General features: G+C 40.2%; 1 protein-coding gene across 1 annotated transcript in view; it reads left to right on the top strand.

Annotated features, from left to right (window-relative positions):
- The window catches only part of LOC141802165 (serine/threonine-protein kinase D3-like), a 30226-nt gene extending 5386 nt beyond the window's left edge, over window positions 1-24840 (top strand). Inside the window, exons 3-19 of the mRNA XM_074685640.1 lie at window positions 6621-6759; window positions 9180-9311; window positions 11902-12059; window positions 13320-13509; window positions 13606-13683; window positions 13883-14060; window positions 14164-14287; window positions 14411-14488; window positions 16588-16864; window positions 19817-19869; window positions 21792-21864; window positions 21962-22068; window positions 22137-22298; window positions 22604-22702; window positions 22794-23061; window positions 23344-23429; window positions 24023-24840. Coding sequence (XP_074541741.1) covers window positions 6621-6759; window positions 9180-9311; window positions 11902-12059; window positions 13320-13509; window positions 13606-13683; window positions 13883-14060; window positions 14164-14287; window positions 14411-14488; window positions 16588-16864; window positions 19817-19869; window positions 21792-21864; window positions 21962-22068; window positions 22137-22298; window positions 22604-22702; window positions 22794-23061; window positions 23344-23429; window positions 24023-24196 — 2376 coding nt within the window. The 3' untranslated portion in view covers window positions 24197-24840. The remainder of the gene's footprint in view (window positions 1-6620; window positions 6760-9179; window positions 9312-11901; window positions 12060-13319; window positions 13510-13605; window positions 13684-13882; window positions 14061-14163; window positions 14288-14410; window positions 14489-16587; window positions 16865-19816; window positions 19870-21791; window positions 21865-21961; window positions 22069-22136; window positions 22299-22603; window positions 22703-22793; window positions 23062-23343; window positions 23430-24022) is intronic.
- The last annotated feature ends 467 nt before the right edge of the window (window positions 24841-25307 follow it).

The raw sequence follows: 25307 nt of genomic DNA, 5'->3' as shown, positions 1-25307 counted from the left end.
ATAACCTCTGCTGTATTATAATAATATGAATATAAACCTAATTTATATAGCACTTTAAATCAGGGTTACAAAGTGCTTTTACAAAATGAAATGTAGCAGAAAAAGAGAAATAAAAGAAATTTGTGGTGAGGAAAAGAATACAGACCACAAAATTAGAAGAAAAAAAACAAAATAAAACAATATAAAGAAAGTTTAAAACCCAGCACTAAGTCAAAGAAAGGACAGCATCATAATAAAATCTGATTGGACGTCACTTCTTCGCTCCTGCTGCACCTGAGGATCAGATACCAACCAGGAAATGTTCCCCTCTCTCCGTCTCTGATGTCATCTCATCAGAAACAGGAAGTATGTGATTGTTTGATTTTGTTTTTACACTGTGGAGCGAGTCTAATCTGAGCAGGATGTCTCTAACTCATTTACATCCCAGTTTAATGTTGGCTGATATCATGGAAACAGGTGTTCAGTCTCTCTTAGGTACAGCTCTGAAGGGAGATAAAACTTTGTGACTCACTTTGTAAATTAAGTTTCCCTAAGTGGATTTTTTTTATCATATTCCCCCAATTTGGCTCCCGTCCTTTGCTCCTGTGCAGGGTCACACCTCCTCTTCTTTTTACTGTGTTGAATGTTTGAACTCTCAGCTTCTCCCGTCAGTCTCAGACTGAGCAGAGTACAGAGCAGAGAGGTTGGATGTGTGTGTTGTTGGAGTTTGCAAATCAGTCTCTGCTCTTCCTCTGTGGTTTCTCTGCAGCGTGTTTTTAGTTTTGCTTCACTGTTATGTTCTGGTTCAGCTGAAGGCTGTGGAGCTTCAATTTGACAGATATCTCAGTTAAACTTAATGAAAATCTGCTTTTAGATCCAAATAGAGTTTAGTTCAATTCTCTCAACATTTGTTTGGCAAACAACTGACAATTAGGACAAAGTTGAAAACTATCACTGTGCAGATGAGATAAACTGATGTTAAACAACTTTTAAATGAACCATTCCCTCTTTCTCTCTCAAACCTGTGTGGTCACATTTCTCTGCTCCCATACTGTGTGTACTGTGTGTGTGTGTGTGTGTGTGTGTGTGTGTGTGTGTGTGTGTGTGTGTGTGTGTGTGTGTGTTAGCCTGTTGGTTCCTGTGGTGTTCATTTAATGTTTTATGTGTGGTCATGTTGCTGCTGAAAGACAGAGGAGCAAACGCTGAGGTCACGTTTTGACAGTAACACACACACACACACATGAAATAAGAATTTCAGGCAACTCCTGAGTTTCCGTAAAAATATTTTAATGCCGACATGAAGTGTGAGCAGTCAGATAAATCGATCACATTTGGCTTGAGTTCTGTCTGCTTGGTTCAGATTTCTTGTTTTTTGACATGCCAGTGTCCGCAGATGTTTCCTCTGTATTCCTTTCAGTCACCAACTGTAGCAGCTCTGCGTGCTCCGGTTCATACAGGTATCCTTTTGGTTCCAAAGTGAATGAAACTTTATCATCGCTGTCATAGTCACTCATTTTGAATTTCCTACACTGCCTCACTATCCTCAGAGTACAAACAAAAGAATTACGATACTTGATCAAACTTACACAAGGCTACAACTGGCGCCCGAAGCATAGCTTGTTTACATTCCCTACAGCTGAAAGGAGGAGGGGGGAGCGGAGCACACTAGCGATGCGCGGAAGGATACATGACCAGTTAGTTAGGTCCGGATAAATGTTTATATTTCCGAAGAGTTAATGCACTTAAAAAATATTTTATGTAGCGTACTCTTAAACTGTGGTATTGATTTTTGATTTTAGTCATTGTAGGCAGAGAAAATAGCCTTTGAATTTGGTACGGTCTCTCCCTGTTAGCGCCTATTTCCTCGTCACCATCGATTACAGTTTGTGTCTTACTGAGGGAGAGGAGACAACTTTCTACTGTATCTAATGTCCTTAGTGTTCACATAGAGCTCATACAACCCCACTTCAAAAAAACTGAACTGTCCCTTTAATGTTTTCAACAAAATGGAAAAAAAAGAAGCAAACGTGTGACAACAACCTGTATGAAGAAGGCGATCGGTCCTGTTTTGAAATTTGTTGTTGCACCCTGATTTTCACTAACTTTACTTAACTTTTTAGAAGTTTGTTGAGCATTTTTCCGCTTAAAAAAATCGTGGCGACTTACTTTCAAAAGAGTTAATCTTTTTATCTCTTTATCTTAAAATATTGACTTGTGATCAAATTGCAAATTCTCTAAAACAGGGCATAAAATTCTCAGCAGTTCAGAAATCTCTGGTTCTTTTGTCCATCTGAAGATGCCCAAAGTATAATTTACATTTATCACTGACACTGAAAGACTTAACCAGAAACTGTGTGTAGTTTTGAAACCTGATAACACAGTTTTACCCTCCCACCTGTCTCCCTCTTCTGATGTTGCCGCCTCATTCTGACGTGCTGCCTCAGAAGTAGAAACATGTTTATGTAAAGCTTTTGAAAAAAAAAAACAAAACCAGGAGGAAATTAGAAAATGATTGACTTTTTTTTAACGTGATCAATATTGATTTCAAGCGTGGGAGCTCTGTTTTTTTAAAATTAGCTTAACTCCATGAAATTTAAGTGGGTCCTTAAAGAAGAGAAAATGAGATTTCCGGGCATGATGTCTGGCTCTTTAAAGGACAAAATAACAAAAAAAAATGTAGGTGGCCTGTCTGATTCTCTAGGGATGAAAGGTTTAAAGACCCAAATTTAATATGATGAGATAATTGATTGAATGGAACGAGTGAAGTGATTAAAGTGAATTAATCTCTAAGGTTCAGAGCGCCGAAGCGAGTGTTGGAAGAGATTAGAGATGAAATATCTCCTGTGTTCACTCTCTGACAGAGTTGACAGAAACCTCACGGTGTTAAAAACAAAGTAATAACAACTAAATGTCAAACGTAGAGAGGTCAAAGTTCAAACTAACCACTGAAACCTCACAGTTGAGCTTAGCGTGGAGCGTCAGGTGTGTTTTCTTCACCGTGTCCCTGAGCTGTGATTTCATCCTCTGAGCGTATGAATGAAACCTCCCACACACCCACAACCTTGACCCACTCTGAGCCGCTTCCTGTTGTTTCCTGAGCGAGGTGACAGCTGAGCGGATGTGGGGAAACCAGGCAAGCTGCTGTTTACCTTCAGATTTCCCATCAGCCCCTCTTAGCGCGCTGACTGCAGGCGGACGCCCAAAGAGTCAGAGAGTTTTATCAGAGGCTGTTGGAAAAAGCACTGATTCATTTGTTTGGGCACTTCATGACCTGTCTGTTATCAGGCTGCTTACAGAGGTGTGGAGGAAAAAGATCATATATATAGATCATACCCATTCCTATGTCGTATCCAACTCTCTTCCAACAGCGTTGCGCAGTCGGATGGATCTCTATCTCCTTATTTCTGCAGGAGGAGGCAGGAACTATTGGAATAACCAGTGAACAGTCAGCAGTGACTATCAAACAGCCCATCCCTGCTTCTGTGGTTACAAAAACCACACCATCCTTTGGTGAATCAGACTCTGAGAATCTGACTCCAAGAAAACTCGGTCACCTCCTCCTTGAATGGTTCACCAGAAATCTTTTTGTCATTACTCTCTGAGGAGTGTGTCTTCTTTTTAGTGCTCCTGGACATATCAACTCTGAGATGTAGAGAGCACAGTAAGGGTTAAGTTTGGGCGATGTTTTAGCATATGTTGTGTTTCTGTTGGATGGATTCAGGATTATTGAGACTCCATGACCACTCAGTCCCTCCGATAACATCCTGAGTGCTCCGCAGATTAAGAGGTGATGGATACCTCCTCCCTCAGTGACTGATGATGACCTAAAGTCAGGAGGTCAGACCTCCTGCTCCAGCTCCTGCCTTGAGGTCAGAGGTCATGTTTTTGGACCTGGAGGGTTTGGCTTCTGTGACCCTAAAGAGTTAAAGTGTGGAGAGCAGAAATGTGGCTTCGGTTTGGAGAGAAAGAGTCTGAGGGATGAGTGTGTGTGAGAGTTGGTGTGTGTGTGTGTGTGTGAGCGGAGGTTAAAACCTGGTTAATGGAGGATTAACCATAAAGAGGGATCAGTGTGTATTAAGCACACACACACACACACACACACACACACACACACACACACACACACTCTTGTCCATTAACAGAACTTACCGTTTCTCGGCTCACCTCGGAGAAGCTGACGTCTGGCTGTAACGTGATTGGATGAGGCCCAAATGTGTCAGCGAGCAAGTGAGTGAGACGTGTTTCACTTCTGGTTCAGAGCTGGTCCAGTCAGCGTGGAGGAGGTTCAGCTCCACCTTTTTGCTGAGTCATCGTTTCACAGCTGAAGTTTGACTCTGTGTGTGTTTGTCTGCACCTCAAAATCTCATTCATTACAGAGAGTTTAGAGAGCAAGAAATGAAATAAGAAACAAACTTTTAACACTGAAGAAAGGAGAAATAACCCTGATAACTTTAATACAGAACACAAATATAGAGCAGCAAAAACACCTGGCACTGGAGCAATTAAATGACTAGAGAGTCACAACGAATGGGAATAAAAGCAAAAATACCAAAACTGTGAAAAGTTATAACTGATTAAAAATAATAAAAAAAAAACTATAACAGTAATCAAATCTACAAAATGTCAATAAACATCCTCACCTTGTTACACAAGAGATAAACTACAAGAAAATAGATATAATGAGACAATTTGATCATGAGGAGAAATAATATTAATACAAAGACACAAAATCATCACAAACTGACTTCTGGAAGATTAAAAAGTTAAGAGATTAACAGAAAGATAGACAAATAACTACAAATAAAATCAAAACAACTGATACAAGAAACGGACAGGCTGAAGAGATGCACAGGGACAAAAAGAAATGACTGAAATTCAATAAACAGAGAAGCAGCATAGTCAAAGAGGAGATACCATTTACAAGACGAAAAAAAATATCCATGGAGATTTCAAATAACATAAAAATGAAACACAAAGTAAATCGATTTACTTAAAGAAACAACCAGAAAAACAGAAAACCAAGGAGAAACACAACAAAAACCCCAAACACAACTAAAACAACAGATACAGGAAGCAATACATTAAGCACTAAGAAAATAAAAAAATAAATAAATAAATAAATTCAGTCATTAAACAAAACAGATTAAAATCACTCCATATATTCAAGACACAAGATTACACCAAATACTAAATTCAGAACTTAAAAAAAATAAAATAAAATACATCAGCCATAACATTAAATCACTTCAGAGAGAAGCAAGAACTTCAAGAAGAAATGGAAGCAAACACAAAGAAAAATTATTGTCCATCCAGGGCAGGTAAATAATTTCTAACTTAGATGAAAATCTGACGCATGCCAGGATAAATCTGCACAGATTAAAACGTACAACAGAAAACACAAACAATAAAATGGCGCAGAGAATGTGTAAGAGCAACAAGGATTGTAAAGACGACCCCAGAAGAAGCTAAACGTGCGTCCGTCATCGGGGTTCATCTAACCTTCTTCACCTGATGGTTTTTTTCCGCGCTGCACGCTGAGTTTTACCTGCACTCGCCTCACTTCCTGCTTGAACAGTCTGCAGATTTGCAGCCTGCAGAGAAACCAGCGTGAACACAAAACGACAGCAAATGATCTGCTCTCAACGTCACAACACATCCTGCTGAATTCAACTGAGGCATTTCACCTGACTGTGAAGACTGTTTTTAATATTCTGACAAAGACAAAGCTTTTCTTTTTAGATTTTAGAAACATTAGCTCCCTGTCAACAGAACGTAACTTCAAAAATCAACTCTATGCTTCATTTGTAATCCCAGTCTGTAGATCTGTTTACTTTCTTTACTCCTATAATTTGTTGGTATTCACTTATGTAATACATCTTCTGCCACCATGCAGGCACCAAAAGAACACCAAAATATAAACACATCTGAGATTATTTCAGTGAACTCCGCAGTGAACATGTTTTCTCATAACGCTCTGAGTCTGTCGTGCAGAACAGACTCTGGAGCCGTGCATTTGTCCGTTTGATGTTTTCTGTGTTGGCTGAAAGGAGAGGATGCATTGCATCTGAAGGACAGTGACCCAGACATGAACCACCATCACATGGTGTGAAAAGTTCTCCTTAAAGAGGAGCTGTAGCTGCCGGGAATCCACCCTGATTTCAGAGGAAAACAGCCTCAGCAGCCTGAGGCGTTTTTTAAGCAGAAAATCAGATCTCATGAACTCAGACTGGATGTGACGGGCGGTGAGTGTTGTGGAAACTGATCCTGGAGCAGTAAAATGACATCTTCTGTGTTTAACAGCGATTCATCTGACGTCATGTGTTCCCCACATGAGGAGGTGAGGTAAGGGTTAACCTCTGGACGGTGAAGTCATGATAATAAAAACATCCTTCTCAGTAGAGACGATGATGTGAGAGGACACGCTGCTGAGAGGGGTCAAAGGTCGGCTGGTTGAGCTCTCTGTCAGTCCTCAAACAGATGAGGATTAAACAACTTCATGTTTACAGCTTATAAAAGAACATTTAGCTCAATCTGAGTCATAAGTCACGTTTGTTGCGCCACCTATAGGACAAAACCTGAACTTCACTTCTCATAGCTTCTAGCTAACTCGTCCTCCTCTTCCTCCTCTTCTTCTTCCTCAGTTCCCTGAATGTGGGTTTTTCGGGATGTACGATAAGATCCTGCTCTTCCGTCACGACCTGAACTCCGACAACATCCTACAGCGTCTGACGTCAGCAGACGAGATTCATGAAGGAGACCTGGTGGAGGTGGTTCTCTCAGGTGAGCTCATCTCATCTCGTGTGTGCTTTATGAATCTGTTGGTCCTGCAGCCTCTGAGGTGGTGTAGTGTCTGTCCCACCCGCGTACTCTTTTTATTATCCCCTGAGAAATTCTGTATCTGATGCTGTAGCAGCTCAGACTTTAAATATTGGATTTTGGGATGAACTTTAAGTTTCCTTTACCAAACTCCTCAAGGCTGCAAAAGTTAAAGAAAGACATGTTACAGCTGCTGCAGATGCAATTTTGGAGCCTTTTGGCTATAATCTAGGAAGTAAATTTACCTCTGAGGACACTATCCACCTTCTCAGTTTGACTTGTGTACACTGCAAAAACTCATTCTAATCACATACATTTATGTCCTGTGTTGATTGATTGAAAATGTTTATCTTAGAAAAACGTAAAAGAAAATAATAGGCAAGAAAAAACTTGTCAAACAAAAGTTGGAACATAGAAACTTTGCAATTTTGCAAACAATAAAGCATGCAAATGAAAACAAATTGTTAGATCATTGATCTAACTTCTTTTACATTTTCAAAAAGGAGCGGAAGGAAGTAAAACTTATTATTTTTCATCCCTCCACCAATGTTTATTAACGAGTAAAAAAATAAAATCCAGTCAGCTATATTTAGTAAGACACATACCCATATATATGCACAAAAATACACATACACATTATTAATGTATAAAATATTATATATTATATTATATAATTTTATATTATATTATATTATATTATATTATATTATGTTATATTATATTATATTATTTTATATTATTTTTAGTAAAGTTGTCTCATTAGACTTAAAAAGATGAAGACATTGTATTAAAACATTATTGTTCCAAGAAACTAAAGAGGTGCATACTTCTTAACCCATTGACAGATTTTTTTTTACCTCTTTACAGACAAGTCTGGCGTCATTTTTGTCTTTTATTATCTGAGTAAGATGTTTTTTATCTTTTTAGATGAAAGCGGCTCATATTAAGCCTGAGACTATTTTTGATGCATATAAGACAACTTCAGATGAACAGTGTTATCAGCAGTAAAAATTTTCCACTGTGCTGCTTTACAATAATTTGCTGTATATGTCTGCAAATTAGAAGTCATCATTCCAGTCTCAGTTTCACTGTAGATAGCTGCTTAATTCTGTGCATGAAAATGAAGCATTTTTTTCTTGTGATGTACAGGTAGTTTGCTGAAATAAAACATCATGATGTAAACATCATGATGTAGATTAGTTTTAGCTTTGTCAGGTCTGTCCCCAAGAGGAGACAACCACCAGATCCTTTCCAGATATTACAGATATTTACCTAAAACGTATACTTTATATTCAGTATGGTGAGTTATCTCCGCTCCTCACACCGTCTCCCCTCCTCCCCTCCTCCTGTCCTCCTCTGGGTAAGAGGGGGTGAGGTTGTCTCAGCTCTACAGCGTCTCCACATCACTGCGCTCACTCTAACTGCAGTGTTATGTTCAGGATTGTCATTTCCTGCGTCAAGCTGATGGGTACGGTTGTAAAAACTAAAACTGACACCTCAACAGCTGAATGCCAAGAAGCAGAGCAGCGGGTTTAGATTTCACAGGAGGGAGAAAACAAAGACGCAGCCTGAACTGCGTCGACCCACGACCACTTCCTCCTCCTCATCTTCCTCCTTGTGCTGCTGCAAACCTGCAGAACTGTACTGGTTCTTCTTTCTGTATTCAGATTTGTTTATGTTCTTTACTTCACTGTAAGATTCATGCGAGTGTGTAAAAAGCTTTAACTGACTTTTTGCACAGAATGAAACTAAATTAACTCTGCTTAATCTGGGCAAAACTACATCAACTGTTAAAATCAACAAATTATGTCCAGGAGGTTATTGATGAATTAATTGAACAAACTTCTCCCTGATGATGCATGAATAAAATGCAGAAAGGATAAAAAAAGAGCCCATAGGCATCTGAAACTTAAGACCATGAATTTCTGCTGAAAAATTTACAAAGACGCAGGAAAATAAATGTTCCTTTGCAGATCACATTCCTATTACATGCTCCAACTGGACAAAACCGTGTGAGGGTTTTAAATCATCTCTCTGAACAGAGTCCAAAGGTCAGATAACTATCTAACCATCTATTTAAGTGCAGCATTATCAGAGTAACTCAGCTGGTTGTCTTTTTATTTATAGCACAGCTCTTTCACGGCTCTGGTTGTGGTTATTTTAGTTCATTCATCTGCAGAAAGTCAGTCCGAGTTATCTCAACAAGCTTTTCATCTTACACCCAATGTCTAGAGCTTCTAAACCTATCAAACCTTCAATAATGTCTGAATTATCATCTTAAAATTATATGAGCATAACTACTCTTCAGAGAATTTGTGGATCTTCAAGAAACAGTTTGCAGGACAGGAAATATGACGTATTATCGCTCTGTATTTTCATTTCAGCTCAGGCCACGGCGGAGGACTTCCAGATACGACCTCACACTCTCTATGTTCACTCCTACAAGGCGCCAGCTTTCTGCGATGACTGTGGGGAGATGCTGTGGGGGCTCGTCAGACAGGGCCTCAAATGTGAAGGTGAGAGGATGTGGTCGCAAGGTGGTTTCAGCCTGAAGTTATTTAAGGTCGTGTAGAGGTGACTACAAGCTGATAATCCGACTGTATTCAAATCAAAGAGGAGCAAATCGAGATGAACTGTAGGAGTTATCTTTGATCAGATTGTGGACGTGGAGTGGTTTGATTTGCATGCTTGTGATTCAGTGTGCTCAGGTTTTATATCTCTTTGACAGATTGTGCACAACTGTTTCCACTCTTAACCAATTTTTCACTTCGTAAACAGGGTATCTGCGAAGTCTTAAAAAGTCTTAAAATGTCTAAAATCCAATAATTTGAATTTAAGGCCTTAAAAAGTCTAAAACTATCATAAAATCTCATAAAACGGCTTAAATATGATTCTGAAAGGTCTTAAAAATGTTTAATTCAGACTTGATGTGGTTTGAATATCAAATGTAGGGATGTCCGGATATTGCATTTACACTTCCGATACAATACCGATATTGCAGCATTGAGTATTGGCCGATACCGATATTAATCCGATACAATATCGGCATTAAACATGCATACTTTTATTACTTATTCTGTAGTATGTCTGTCATGTTAGAAAAGGCTTGATTAAGTGAGATTATTCAAACAAAGAGCAGTAGTCAGCAACAGTAGGTATGGGGAAAAACGACCCATTTATTATTAACCAATGGGTAACAGAAACTGCTTGTATCGGAGTGCTTTTATCCAAGATTTTAGATGCATTCCGATATGATATCAATACTCCTCTAATACAATACACCTCTAATCAAATGAGTGGGAAAGTAATGTTAAAAGAGGTCCCTGACTTAAAGCTCATGTAAGTTACTCTGTTTAAGTTGATTTTAGCACCCCCTGTTGAATTAGGTGACTTTACTTATGTCTTTGCTGATCTGCTTCACAACAGGTAGGCTTGTGGCGGTTTTATCCCATCCAATCCAATTCACTTTATTTATACAGCACATTTTAAAAACAATAAGATTTACCAAAGTGCTGCACAATAAATACAACAACAAAAAACAAACAAACAAGAACATCAATTGAACAAATAGAATGAATTAAAATAACACATAGAAACAAATAAGGGTCATAAAAACAAAGGGGTTAAGACCATAAAGATTTTTTTTTTCTTTTTTTGCAAGAAATACTGTGCATCCATTTTTCTGTAATGTTTTTTGTAATTTTTTGCCCATATGGACGAGAAATGGGTCTTAAATTTTATTCATTTAAGTCTTAAAAATGTCTTAGAAAGTCTTAAGTTTGGCCTTTCTAAACCTGCAGAGACCTTGGTAAATGTCTTTAAAGCAGCTCGGTCATTCATATAAAGGTCTTCGAACTGGCCTCAAACACCAAGGTCTGACTCCAGAGGGCTGGCCAATCAGAGTGAAGGGGGTTTATGAGGCAGAAAGCCTTAAAGAGACAGCATCTAAAACAAAGTGTTTCAAAAAGAGGCTGAAATAAGAGTTTTCTAAAACATCAGGGAGAGAAAAATAGAGATTCATTTTTAGCTGCATATCATCAGGGTGTCCGCGGGGTCCCAAAAAGTATTAAAAGTTGATAAATCAGTTTTGGGAAATTAAGGCCCTTAAAAAGTATTAAACAGTCTTAATTGCGGTTTTATGATGTATTAAATTTTGTAGGTATTCAAGCTTTGACCCCAAAAATATCCATGAATATTTATTTCCTTCTTGCGACTGTCCCCTGATTGGGATGTTAAACATTTGGCCAATAAAGTTTTAAAATAGAGTAGAATAGAAAAGAATAGAGTTACTTTATTGATCCCAAACTGGGAAATTGTTGCGTTAACAGCAGAAAACGACGGAGTCAGTGGAAAAACGCAAAAATAGAAAAATAAAAAAATGAATGAAAACGTAAAGACTCTAGTTACAGTAAGATACAACAATAAAGATTTTGAGGGGTATATACACCAGCTATAAATTAAATTCTTTCAAGTTTTATTCCTTCTCAGCCTACATGATGTCTGTAAAAATGCATACTACAACCGTTAAAGATGGGTTGCCAACAACAACTCAAAGTCGCAATAAAGTCTTTAAAATTTTTGAAAGGTTTTTAAAAAGTCTTAAAAAGTATTGAAAACAACCTCAGGATTTTAGCATATACTCTGATCATGTAAATATACTACGGAGGCACCAGAGGGACAGAATAAAGACTTAAAAAGCACAACAACCCCTTTTAACAGAAAAGATATCCCCTTTACTTCTTACCTTCAGTTGCATAGCGCTCTGTTTACATCTCTTCAGTGAAAGTTAAATAATACAAACGGACCTGTGAGGCTGTGATGCTCTTTAAAGACCAGATGATTATATATTTATGTCTTTGCTCCAAAGAATGAAATGTGGAGTTTATCCCAAGGATGGTGCAGCAAAAAGGTCATGTTGTCATGAATTCTGCTAAATACGGTGGCTGTTTAGGACATCTTTGTACTTGAGTCAAAAATGCATTTATTAGTAAGTTAAAGAGGAAGACTGCACCTCTACTATCTGTGTTTGAAAGGAGCAGGGGAACAGTTCCTGACCAAAGCTTTCAAAGCCCTTTTAAGGTTCAATATTACTTCCCTCTTCTGCAGGGTGTGGACTCAACTACCACAAACGATGTGCGTTCAAGATCCCCAACAACTGCACCGGGGTCAGGAAGAGACGGCTGTCCAATGTGTCGCTGCCAGGCGCTATCATGTCCGTGGCTCGTCCACCTTCCACCGAGTTCACCCCCATTCCTCAGGAGGAGGTGGGTTAAATATAAAACAGAGACTGCAGATACCCACACCGTGTTTGTTGTTGTTTGCACCCTAACACGGTGAAGCAGCGACACTTTTAAAGGTCAGATATAAGAGCACCTGGGTCTGAATCATCGCGTGACGTCCGCATTTCCTTTTGTGCCGGTTTCCTCCTCTCTGTCCGGACGTGTGCAGGTCGAGGGAACTGGAAACTCGAAATTGCCCGAAGGTGTGATTGTGATTGTTTGGTCTACTTAGTATGTGTGTCAGAGTGTTCCCTGCATCTATTCTTCGCTGCGTGTCCTGATCGGCTCGCAGGGCGACCTGGAGCAGCTTTAGAAGTTCAAAAAACAGACTTATCAACAAGAATCTGAAACCAAAAAGTCACAGTGATTTTACTGAGTGACAAAACCTATTGGGTGGGATCTGAATCAAGGGCCTGTCATCCACACACACACACACACACACACAAAACTTTCACATGCTACTGCTACTCAAACACCTTATTCTTCCATCTTTCTCTCCCACTTTAACCCCTACAAACTAAAAGAAAACAGCTGCTGGACTTTTTGTGGATCAGATCCTGGAGATGCATGCCGACTTCTGCTCATGTGATCAGTTTAGAAATGCTCCACTAATGAAAGGCATGAATGAAAACACACATTGCATGCAGGCTTATCTACACTGTTCAACCAGTGAGCCAGTGTCAGTAGCCTTTCACACACACACACACACACACACACACACACACACACACACACACACACACACACACACACACACACACACCCCTCTCTCCCCCTCTTTTTCTGATAGCTGTAGGCTAAACACTGGATTTTCCATCCTGTTCACGAGCCATTGAACAAAGTGATTCACAGTCAGAGCTTCATGTTAACTGGAACACACTCACACACACACACACACACACGCCAAACACACACATGTCTCTGAACACACAGGGAACAGAGTGTGAAAAGGCTGAGTGAGCACTTCCGTGTTGATAGTTTTAAAACTACCAAACTTTTGTTGGTGATCCTCAGTGTTTTCCTCTTTCACACATCCACAAACTTTATTTTGACTGAGTGTCGCTCCTCAGTGGTGGCGCTGAAACAATTACTTGGCACGATGTGACAAACCTTCACATCCGATAGATTCTCACCCGTCAGCACGATTTTATACAAGCTTGAGAAAAACAATTAAAGGTCTCAGATGGAAAAAAAACATCTCAATCCAATTTGCTAAATCCTTGTTCTCAATCCTGGTCTAAGCAGCGCCCCCTCCTGGGTGCAGGGAAGCGTAACTCTCTGCTCAGCGGTCGTCCCATCTGGATGGAGAAGATGGTCCTGGGTCGAGTCAAAGTCCCGCACACCTTCTCGGTGCACACCTACACCCGTCCCACGATCTGCCAGTTCTGCAAACGTCTGCTGAAGGGCCTCTTCAGGCAGGGCATGCAGTGCAAAGGTGACCACAGACACGTGTCGCAAGAAGTTAGTGAAACATCCTCACCTCTTCTCTGTCTTTTTCTTTCAATTTTTATTTTTTTTCTTCTTCTTTCAGACTGTAAATTTAACTGTCATAAGAGATGTGCGGCCAAAGTTCCTCGAGACTGTCTCGGTGAGGTTGACTTTAACGGAGGTGAGTGACGGCAAAATCTATTAATTTAAGATATTTTGGTTCGTGCTGGTGGAATTTGTTGTTCATCTTTTTCAACTGTTTATAAAATAAAGACGACAGTTGGTTAATTTGAAGACAGCCCCCCAGTGGACATTAAAAGAACTGCAGCTAATTTCGGGTTTCAACTGCAGTCAGACTCTGTTTCTCCATCTCTCTGTAGACCCAACCAGCCCCAGTCCAGATTCAGAGGTGACCATGGAGGTCGATAACTGTGACATCAACAGCGACGGTGGTCATAGCATGGACGAGCAGGACGAGCTGTCCAATGAGAAGCTCTTCTTCATCGAGGGTCCCTGCACCGACAGTGAGAAGGACGACGAGACGCTCAGAGCCATAAGGTCAGGCTGTTTTCAACAGATGAGTTAATTTAACACAGCATTCAACAAACATTTAGAGAAAATCTGAAGATTTGTTTTTCTGTTTGTGTTTGTGAACCTGCAGCCCATCCACCAGCAGTAACATCCCTCTGATGCGAGTGGTTCAGTCCATCAAACACACCAAGAGGAAAAGCTCCACGGTGGTCAAAGAGGGCTGGATGGTTCACTACAGCAGCAGGGACAACCTGGTGAGGAGACAAACACACAGAGGACAAACATTTAGCTTCCATCTGGGAAATAAACAAATATGTTGTTTGTGTGTTTAATAAGTAGTGTTCAATGTGTCTAATGAGGTTTCTTTGTCTCCACAGAGGAAGAGACATTACTGGAGGCTGGACAGCAAGAGCCTGACTCTGTTTCAGAATGAAAGTGGAGCCAAGTTTTACAAGGTAGGACACCTGGTCTGCTGGGATCTGGTTTCAACTGCTCAGTCCAGCAGAGCTGCAAAGACTGGGAGGGAGTCGGGTTCACAAACAGACACAGAAACACTCTGACATGTTTACACACAACATAGAGACACCACTGAGGGTTAAAACTGCAGATTAGAGAGTCTCCAGGGAGATAATGCGTGTCATAACCCCAAATTTATGTATTTTAACCCATGCAGAATCTTTTTTTTTATTCAAGGGTAATAAGTTTTAATGCAATTCCACTCATGGCTATGAGATTCACTCAGCATGATGACTTCAGACAGGAGATAAAGTCTTATCAAATAGAAGATTTTAAAAATCCTTAAAGTTGATAAGTTTGGAAACCACTGTATGGAGCCAGAACAGTGTCAAAATTCACGAATGCAAAATTTTAGTGTGTGCAAATGGATCCACAAATGCGTGAACTGATCCACAAATGTGTAAGTCAATCCACAAATGCGTAAAAAGATTTGCAAATGCGGAAACTGATTCAACAAATGTGTAAACTAGGGGTGCACCTATCACAATTTTCTGGCCCATAGAAGATCATCGATCTTTAAAAAGCCTGACCTGCCAATACCAAATTTTACTTTTTACTTTTATATCTGACAACATATGCATTCAATGTTACAATCTTATTTTATTTTATTTTATTTTATTAAAAATCATGCAACAATACCTGTCAAACAATAAAGTCTTTACGTTTTAACTTAAACAACCAATAAAGTGTCCTGACAGTAGGTCTCAGAGCAAAAAGTTACAATGGCTGGCTGTCAGACCTTCCTGGAGGTATACAAGATCAGTTCCATATGTAAGGATGGGCCGATCTCCGTGCTTAGATTCACAAATGCATTATTTCATCAGGGAAAGCCCGTAGCCAATCAGATGTCTCCCTCCTTTTCAGCCAATCACAGTCTCGTAATTTCAAGGGTTTGTTTTAATGTGATCACTGTTGCTGCATCTGAGCATGCAGAAATACTAAAAACGGCATTAAAATCCCAACTAAAACCTTGAGTTAGAAATGAAGAGAAAATGTTAGAAAAAAAATAGAAGGAAATAAGTTCCACCCCATGGATCTCAAAGGTGCTTCATAAAAGCCAAAAGCTGCACTTCTAGGAAGCTGGACACAGAAACATTGATGCTTTTTTCTTTTTCTACAAAACAAAAAACATTTCAATCCTGGTTTGTTCTTAAGAAATAATAATAGTATGTTTGGTTATCTGCCCTTTGAATGAATCAGTGCAGAGATCTTAAATAAAAGTTTAGGTGGGCTTTTATGTTGAAAGGGACATCATCCACTGTGACTTTTGTGGTTTTTGTGTGAGGCCAGAATCAAAGAGGGTTACACAAACTCAGATATTCACTTCTCTTTATTTCCTTTGACTTTTATGATCCAGTTTCCACAAAGGAAACTCCCTCTTCAGAGAATCAAACATGAGCTGAGGTCAGTTCAGTTGCAGCTCTTTTTTATTATGACTGATTTTTCCTCCTTTCATCTGGTGTCAGCTGGCGACCCGCTGACCTTCAACACAAAGCGCTGCAGAGACCTTTCTTTGAAGAGAGAGCAGAGCTGGGTGAGAGGGGGAGTTCTGTGTTGGTTTCTGGGACGTCGGGTCTCTCTCCTGCCGCCTCGCTGGCTCGTTTCCACGCCGCCTCGTGCCCAGAGCGGCCGAGGAACGTCCTGCCTTTTAATCAGGCGGCAGGAGGAAGAGATGCTGATCAGAGTTTGTGGTCCAGGGCTGAAGAGGGGCGGGGGGAACTTGGCCAGACACAAAACACTGAGATGACTGTGAGGTGCATGAGGACACCATGGGGCCCAACGCTCTCTTTCATGTTTAATCTGGCGGAGTTTGGGGTGGAGGAGGGAAAAAGGAAGGAAGAGATGTTTGAAACACTGAAACTCAAAGAGCGTTTCACAGTTCAGCTAACAGAGGAGAGGTGCGAGGATGGAGGGAGCTGAACCATTTAGATGTTTCAAAAAATGACTCTGGAAAGACAAAACGTCCCTGAATTTGGCGTTGTAGTGAAGAGATCCTCCCAGACTCCTGATCTTGTGTTGTGTGTCTTTCATTAAACAGGAGATCCCTCTGTCAGAGATCCTCCAGGTGGAGCCGGCTCAGGACTTTGGAAACCTCCCTCAGGGCAGCAACCCGCACTGCTTCGAGGTGATCACAGCCAGCATGGTGTACTATGTCGGCGAGGACACCGGCAGCATGCACCACAACCCCATCCTTTCAGCCTCCGGTGTGGGCCGGGATGTGGGCCAGAGCTGGGAGAAGGCAATCCGACAGGCCATGATGCCCGTCACGCCGAAGGCCAGTGTTGGGACCGGGCTGGGTCAGGGGAAAGACCACAGTGAGTAACCCAAAGAACTATAACATTAGACCAACTTCACAAGCCTTCATGATTATTTTATCTGAAGATGTTAATAGCTAAAGAGCAGAAAAGTGTCCTGAAGTTGGAGTAAAACATCATTTGATTTGTTCTGGAGAAAAAACTCAAAGGTCTCAAATCAGATCCCTGAGGGACTCCACCAAGGTTTAAGATTGGTCACTGTAGACGTCCATAATACCCCTGGTAATTTCCTTTTTCCTGTGATACAAGGTGGGAAGTTAACTGTATTCATGACTAATCACCATTCCATTGTGATCCCATTCCAAGCAGCTTTAACAAACACTTTACAGAAGTCTGAGTTAATTACATCTACACTGCAATAAAATGAAATCTTATCAAGTGTTTTTGTCTTATTTCAAGTAAAAATTGTCTTATTGTACTTGGTACATTCAACTTAACAGTTCAGAAAAATGTATGGTTTCAAGCTATTTAAAGAAAAAAATGAGGTCTAAATTGCTTGTAACAAGTTAAAAAAAAAACATCTGCCAATGGAGCAAGAGAAGTTTTCCAGAAAAAATGACCTTATTTTTGTCTTAAAATAACTTGAAACAAGACATTTTCCTGGGCTTGTCAGTTGAATGACGCTCATATTAAGTCTAAAAAGATATTTTCTACTGAAAATGAGACAAAAACGCTTGATAAGATTTCAGTTTTTTTGCAGTGTATTCAGGAAAACAACATGTAAACACACACTTCCTCATTTATCATGTAGGTTTTCTGGGTGATGTGGCCATGCTTTGTACCTTTTTCTTCCATCCAGGTGAAGCTAAATTCATCTCTCAGCTGCTCCCAGATTAAACTGTGAAACAAAAACTACTTAACTGAAGCTTAAGCCAGAGGGGAGATGTTGTATACACTGGTATTCTTTAACAGTGGTGCCCAAAGTGAGGGTTCAGGACCTTCGTGGTGGGTTGTGAAATGCTTTTTAAAACTCAAAAACTGTTTGCAATTTTCCATTATTTTTTTAATTTTGCAAATATAAACAGAAATAGGGGTTGGATTTAATATAAAAAGCAAGCAAACAGAAAATTTTTGACCTGTTTTTTCTTTGTTGAAGACCCCCGAGGTGACTAAACCAGGTTTCAGAGGAGGCATATACATTTAGGAAACAGAGGGTTGACCACAGGGAGACTAATTCTCTACACATCAGGAAAATAAAACATCATAGGACTTTCTTTTGTCTGTTTTTGGATTGTCTGTTAGTTTATTCACACAGCAAGAGGTCTCCAGTCTGGCACTGATTTTTTTTGGATTATAAGCTAAAAAGTTTGGGAATCTCTGCTCCATAAAAACACAAGGAACAAAGGGATAAATTGTGACCAAACACAATCATCTTTTTACAACCCTAATGCATATATTTTCTAAAAGAGCGTAATCTTAAATAGCAGATTTTTCTCACATCATGCAGTCTCAGGTAAATAACAGAAGCTGTTGCTCTGTTGTCATATTCCCAAAGCGTAGTTTAGTGTTTTACAGCATGTTAAATAAATTTAACCCCAATAACTCTCTCTGTTAGTCTGTTCTTATTTGAGATTCTTCATCCTCTCTCAGCAATGATGATGATGACGATGATGGTGGAGTCTCTCTCATCTCATCAGACTCTTTATGCTTTAATGGATGTTTGGGGTTTTTCTCTGAACAGATTCCAAATATTGTTTCGCAGGATTGTTTTAAAACCCCACTTCCACTTCCACCCTCCCACACACACACGCACACACACACACACAGCCCGCTGACATTTTAATATGATTGAAGGGATTTCAGAGGATTTTCCGCTCTGACTCATCTCAGGTTAAAGTGTCTTTTTCTCAGAGAGTAATAGATTTAAGTTTCATCCTCAATCTGCAGCTCCTCACGCCTGAATAAACCTCATGTCGTTAAATTATTTTTGATAAAGACTCATTGTTTTAAAGGACACAGTCAGCTGTGTTTCCACCTGGTGATAATTACCGCCAACAATGCTCCCAGAAATAGACGTTGTCTCACATAATGAAACGAAAGCAGATCAATAAGTTAATGGACCACAGATGATATAACAAGTCTCTTTTTTTTCTGTGTTTAAAGCCACATGGGACCAAAACACACTGTGCTAATCATTAAAGGGAAAACAAACTAAATAAAGATGACTCTAAAAGAAAATAAAACAAAGGTTGAATCTTAAAACCATCTTAAAACTCAGATTATAAGATTCAAATTCAGCAACATCAGTAAAGATGATCTGCTTGAATGCTGATCCACAGTGAGAAACAGTCACGCAAACACTGATGCTACCTTCACAGGTTCGCTGCAAAGTCACCTTAAAAGAGTCAAATGATCCTTTAAAACACAAATCCTGAGTGTCTGTAAGTTTCCCTGAACAGCTTTTTCAAAAAATTCACAAATTAACCAGGAAATCTCAAACTTTGATCCGGTAAAGTCTTGATGTAAACCAGTATTTAAGTTTAATTATTACATCATAGGGCGTTTATTGACCCAGCTTCAGTTTTTGTCAGTTGATCTCACATTAGTCATCGATAAAGTTTCATAAAGCCGTGGAGTGATGACCCAGCTGTTGACCTGAATATCACAGACTGTCCCCATCGAGCGCACAGTGACGACCCCATCACACCTCAGTCAGCCATCTGAAATCAATAGCAGCTCATTAGTGGAAACTCACAGGACAGGAAGGAGAGGCTTTTATTTTGTAGGACCTGGATCATGGTTAAACAAATATCTGTGCGTTTGATCTCAGCTGGAGCTCTCCTCTCTCACTTTAAGTTCAAAGAAACAGGAAATGAGCTTTTAATGATGTGAAGGTTAGGAAAATAAAAGCCTCCTGATCTGAACTGTTGATGACAGGTTAATGTGTGTGTGTTTGTTTCAGGTTTATTGTTTTAAGTGTTTAAACTTTGTGTTTTGTTTTTGTCTCCTCAGAGGAACTGTCCATGAGCATATCAGTGTCCAACTCCCAGATTCAAGAAAATGTGGTGAGTCATAGTTCAGATTATCTTCGTCTGTCACAAGAATTCACTGAGATGATGACTAACAGCTCTTATTATTACACCATTGTTATTTTTAGTAATGAGCCTAACCCCAATACAAACATGGGAAGAAATCGTGTGCATTAAAGTTTTAGGAACATAAAACCACAAACCACTGGAGCAGCAAACATCAGTAAACTAAACACACCAGTTTTTAGGATGTTGGTTTTATCTGTTTTCCAGTACTGCTCGCTAACAGTACTGTAGTTAAGCTCAGCCATCGGTAGCTGTGAGCTATGATCAACAGCCAGTGACGGATGGCCCCTCATTTTTGGTTACTCCTTGTCTCAAACTGAGGAGCGTCTCAGTCAGTCAAGCTCTCCAAAGGGTTTATGAGGTGTTAAAGGTGTGTAATTGTTTGCTTCGTTTGAATTTTTCAGCGTTTTTTTAACTTACTTTTAACTCTTAGTCAACATATTGTAAATAGGGTCTTCAGCCTTCTCACTATCAGCTGCACTCCAGATACTGCAGGTTTTAACACTTCAGCATCTGCTTCACATTTTAAGACTGGAGGTTGAAGCATTAATTGGGTTACAATGGGTACAATGCACTTTAAATGGAGGCAAATCAGCTGCACTTACTGTCAGGTTATATAAAATCTTTTAGGTAAGCCCTTCTCCACAGTTAAGGCTGATTTAACCTGCTAGATGGAGAGTAGAAAAGGATCTCCTCGTGGTCGAAGTGCTGAAATACAGTCATCTGTATGACCCTTCACACAGAGATCATCATGATAGCCAAGTGGTAAACAATTCATGGTGTGAAACTGCAGCCACTCTCGGCAGAGAAGAGGAATCAGTTAAAAGAGCCTTAAAAAAATCTGTGGGAAAGATTTTAATACAAAGGCAAACTTCTTCAACACCCGTTTAGTACTCTGGTAGATGTACATTTGTGATACACCGCCCCCTGCAGTTTGGGAATGGACACCAACGGACGCCGCACATGGATCTCAAGCATCTCATTTCCTTGCGTCATGTTCGCGCGGAAAGAGTAAGACAGACTTTGTTGGTAGTAAGGGCGGGAGAAAAAAAATGCTGTATTGTAGTATCAATAGTTTTTGTTTGATGATTTTAAATTGTGATTCTTTTGTTCAAAAATTGTTTTTGTTTTTTAAATTGAAGTCCTTCCTTTTAGTCTTAGTTTATAAACTGGGTTTGAAAAGGTTGAGATGAAGAATCCCCTGAAAAAACCCTAAAACCAGACTCACACGAGATGTGCATTTTTGAGAAAATATGGCTCCTGATAAAGTTTCTAGACATTATCATCTTCTTTTAACTTATTCACATGGTCTGGTGTTAAAAAAGCTAAATACTGCAAAAATCGGAAATATAGAAGAATCGCAATTACAATCAAATCGGCATCCCAAAAATCGTAAAAAAAATAAAATCGGGAGAAAAGCATGTCGTCCCAGCCCTAGTTGGTGGCACCTGAAGCATGCATACACACTAGAGATGAGACAGACTTTAAAAGAGCGTCAAATACACCAAAGTTTACAGTAATTTGTTCTTTTTTTTTAATATATATAAAAATAAAGTTCGGAAAATGACTTTTCCTGCTGTCACAAATCTTTTCGTCTCATATACAAATCTATGCAGCTCTAAAGTTACTTTTTTAATCATGGCTGTTGCATTTTCCTAACACGTCTGTTAAATTTTTCGGTGCAGAGAAGATATTTTGAGGATAATTAGTTGAAAAATGTTTAAGATACATCTTTAATTCTTTATTTTTATCTGTTAACTGGTGCTGAAACAAAAATACACTTACCCTCCACAATCTAAGTTTGCAGAAAATTCTCCAGTTTGTCCAGTTGTTGACACATTTTTGATTATTTGTCTGTTAAAACCTGACATCGTCTGCTGTCTGTCGTTCAGGATATCAGCTCAGTGTATCAGATCTTTGCCGACGAGGTCCTCGGCTCCGGGCAGTTTGGAATCGTCTACGGAGGTGAGACCACCTGTGAATGTCTAGCAGCTTCAGTGATTGCTGAAGGTGAGAGCAGAGAGTCATGTTTTAATCTCCTCGTCCTTTTCATGATTTTCAGGTAAGCACAGGAAGTCAGGCAGAGACGTGGCGATCAAAATCATCGACAAAATGCGTTTTCCCACCAAACAGGAGAGCCAGCTGAGGAACGAGGTCGCCATCCTGCAGGTACGACACGCAGACACTCTGCAGCTCAAGATGGTCTAATGCTCCGCTAACCGGCCTGTTCTCCTCAGAATCTGCACCATCCAGGCATCGTCAACCTGGAGTGCATGTTTGAGACGCCCGAGCAGGTGTTCGTGGTCATGGAGAAGCTCCACGGAGACATGCTGGAGATGATTCTGTCCAGTGAGAAGAGCCGGCTGCCTGAACGCCTCACCAAGTTCCTGGTCACACAGGTCAGGGAGAGGCCAAAGGTCTAAATGAAGACGGATCATGATGATTTGATGTGCTACCTTATCTGCTCTCTGTTTTTCTTTATTTTCCTTTAAGGAAAATGAACCAAAACTTGAGACCCTAACTTTAATCCTTCTATTAGTAAACTCTTTTCATGAGAAGTTTGTTCTTTTTTGTATTTTCAATCATGTCCTGTTCACATAGGGAAAAACAGGATTACTAAACCGCAGTTCAAAGTAATTTTGATTCAAAACTCAATATACTAGTTCGAAATTTTCTGACCACCCTCTCGTTTGTTTGTGCTCAGATCCTGGTGGCTCTCAGACATCTCCACTTTAAGAACATCGTCCACTGTGACCTGAAGCCTGAGAACGTTCTCCTGGCGTCTGCAGAGCCGTTCCCTCAGGTCAGACCTCAGATCCTCGTCTTCTTTCTTTTCATTGCTCTGCAGCACTGTCACTTCTTTCACTAACCTCTCTCCTCTCCTCCTCTTTCAGGTGAAACTTTGTGACTTCGGTTTCGCCCGTATCATTGGCGAGAAGTCGTTCCGTCGCTCTGTGGTCGGCACACCAGCGTATCTGGCGCCTGAGGTTCTTCGCAGCAAAGGCTACAACCGCTCTCTGGACATGTGGTCTGTGGGCGTCATTATCTATGTCAGCCTGAGCGGGACGTTCCCCTTCAACGAGGACGAGGACATCAACGACCAGATCCAGAATGCTGCCTTCATGTACCCTCCAAACCCGTGGAAGGAGATCTCAGAGCAGGGTGAGGGGGATCGAACACCGTAGGGTGGATTATTGAGATATTCATCGAGGATCTGATTCTCCAGTTGAAAAATATTAGCATAGTGGCGTTTAGCTTTAAAGCGTGGTTGATATCTTCTTTTTGCTTCCTCTTTGAGAAAAAACAGCTGACTAAAGTCCTCCGACAGCAAAGTAACCTGTATGTTTGGTGTAATGTTTCTTTCATGGGTTAAAGGTTCGAAGCTCTGGTGTTTGAAGTTTCCTGCCTGGTGTTAACTCACAGTTTGTCCGTTTGTCTTCTTAGCCACAGACCTGATCAACAACCTGCTGCAGGTGAAGATGAGGAAGCGCTACAGCGTGGACAAATCACTGAGCCACCCCTGGCTGCAGGTCAGCAAAGAAATCTCTTTTTATTTTCCTTCAGAGAACAGAGAAAGTTTTATCCTTGACTTTAAAGAAAGGACTCAGCCTGAAAGAGTTTCTGCAGAAGTTTTTGCTTCAGAGTCAAGCTGCTGCAGATATTTGACAATGTCCGTTTACTTGCATCGTGCAAACTTAATCATTTCAGGCCTTTTTTACCTTCAGTCAGATTTTAACTGAGTTTTCCTCTCAGCTTCAATTTTCTGTATGTCACAGAAATAAAAATGTAGTTCTGAGAGGAACCGTTTTTATTTTTAGAGGTCAGTTTGTGCTGCTCTCAGTTTCAGTATGAGTTAAAACAGTCGTTCTAAGAAGGACTGAAGGTGTGAAAGGTTGTGGTTGTACACATCATCGTGTCTACAAAGCAGATTATTGACCCCTGTGTGTAAAGATGTCAGCTTCACTTCTCCCAGGAAAAATCTGACTGGAAAAAGATCAGACTGAGAACAAAATGTAGCAAAACTTCTGAGCTGTAAAGAAAAGCAAACCCAGAGTTTTTGTAGACAAAAGTTTTCCCAGTTCTTCTTCTGTCTCTAACGCTGTCTTCGTCGTCTCTGTCTCAGGACTACCAGACCTGGATGGACCTCAGGGAGTTTGAGACGCGGCGAGGCGAGCGCTACATCACCCACGAGAGCGACGACGCGCGCTGGGAGGAGTACGCTGATGAACGAGGCCTTCACTACCCCAAACACTTCATCATGTCTCCAAACCTGGACGACATGGAGGAGGACCCCTAGTGGCCTCTGCAGGGACTACACCTCTGGATGCAGCTAAACGTGAGGTAACACGAGGAGGCACTGAGACGCTCACCACTCAGATCAGGTCAGATCACTTTAACACGACTCGTCTGAGCTTTGACCTTCTCCACTGTTCGTCTACTCGCCAAAACAGACTGAACTGAGCCAAAACATGAAGTCTTTGTAAACGTTTTCACCTCACATGAAGTCTTTTAATGACTTTTTTAACCTCATGACGCTGTTCAGACATTATTGTCCTGCTCTGTGAGGCACCAACTGGAACTTTATCAGCGATGTCTTAAAAACATGATTTTTTTTATTCTATGTGCAAAGTATTTGCTGGGAAATGATTTTAAAAGATGAGTTTTAACTGATCAGAACTCAGAGTTCTTTCTAAGCTGAAGAGAAATCTGACTGAGTGGATGAAAAACTGGACTCAGAACTTATGAAACTGAGGAGCAGACGTGACGCTGCTGGAGACAATCTGAGAGGGGAGCTGCTATCGTCTGTGTTTGTGAAAAAATCCACCTGAGAAGAAAAAGAAGAAAAATGATGAAGATAAAAAACTAAGATCCTGTTTTCTGATCTGCCTCCATCCTGAGAATTATTCATGAGTTTTATATTTTTACATGAATCCTGTTGATAATGGTATTAATATAATTAAGCTGAGTGCTTTACTTTTGAAAATCTCATTTTGCATCCAAGTTATTTCTCTGATTCTGTTTCTCTTTGTTTTTTCTAACATGCATCCTCAGGGTGTCCGCGGGGTCTTACAAAGTATTAACAGTTGATAAATCAGTTGTGGGAAAATTAAGGCCCTTAAAAAGTATTAAAAGTCTTAATTGTGATGTTATGAGGTATTAAATTTTATTGGTATTCAAGCTTTGACTCCAAAAGTATCCATGAATATTTATTTTCCTCCTTGCGACTGTTACAAACTAACCTGACACCCCAGACAGACAGTTAAAAATATCCGCAACGGAAATAGTCCATCAGGTTCTAAAATGTTTTCAGGGTCTGAACCTTCAAAAATAACCACACCTGGTGATTGGACGCTCATTCTGCTCATCACACTCTTCACAGACCAGCGTGAGGATCTAGAAAAAAGCTT

This window comes from Halichoeres trimaculatus, unplaced genomic scaffold (genome assembly GCF_033239565.1).
Source record: "Halichoeres trimaculatus isolate MK-OKI-2021-1 unplaced genomic scaffold, fHalTri1.1 fHalTri1_scaffold_13, whole genome shotgun sequence".
Taxonomy (NCBI): Eukaryota; Metazoa; Chordata; class Actinopteri; order Labriformes; family Labridae; genus Halichoeres; species Halichoeres trimaculatus.
The sequence above is the reverse complement of the archived record's forward strand: the minus strand, read 5'-3'. Positions and strand labels throughout refer to the sequence as shown.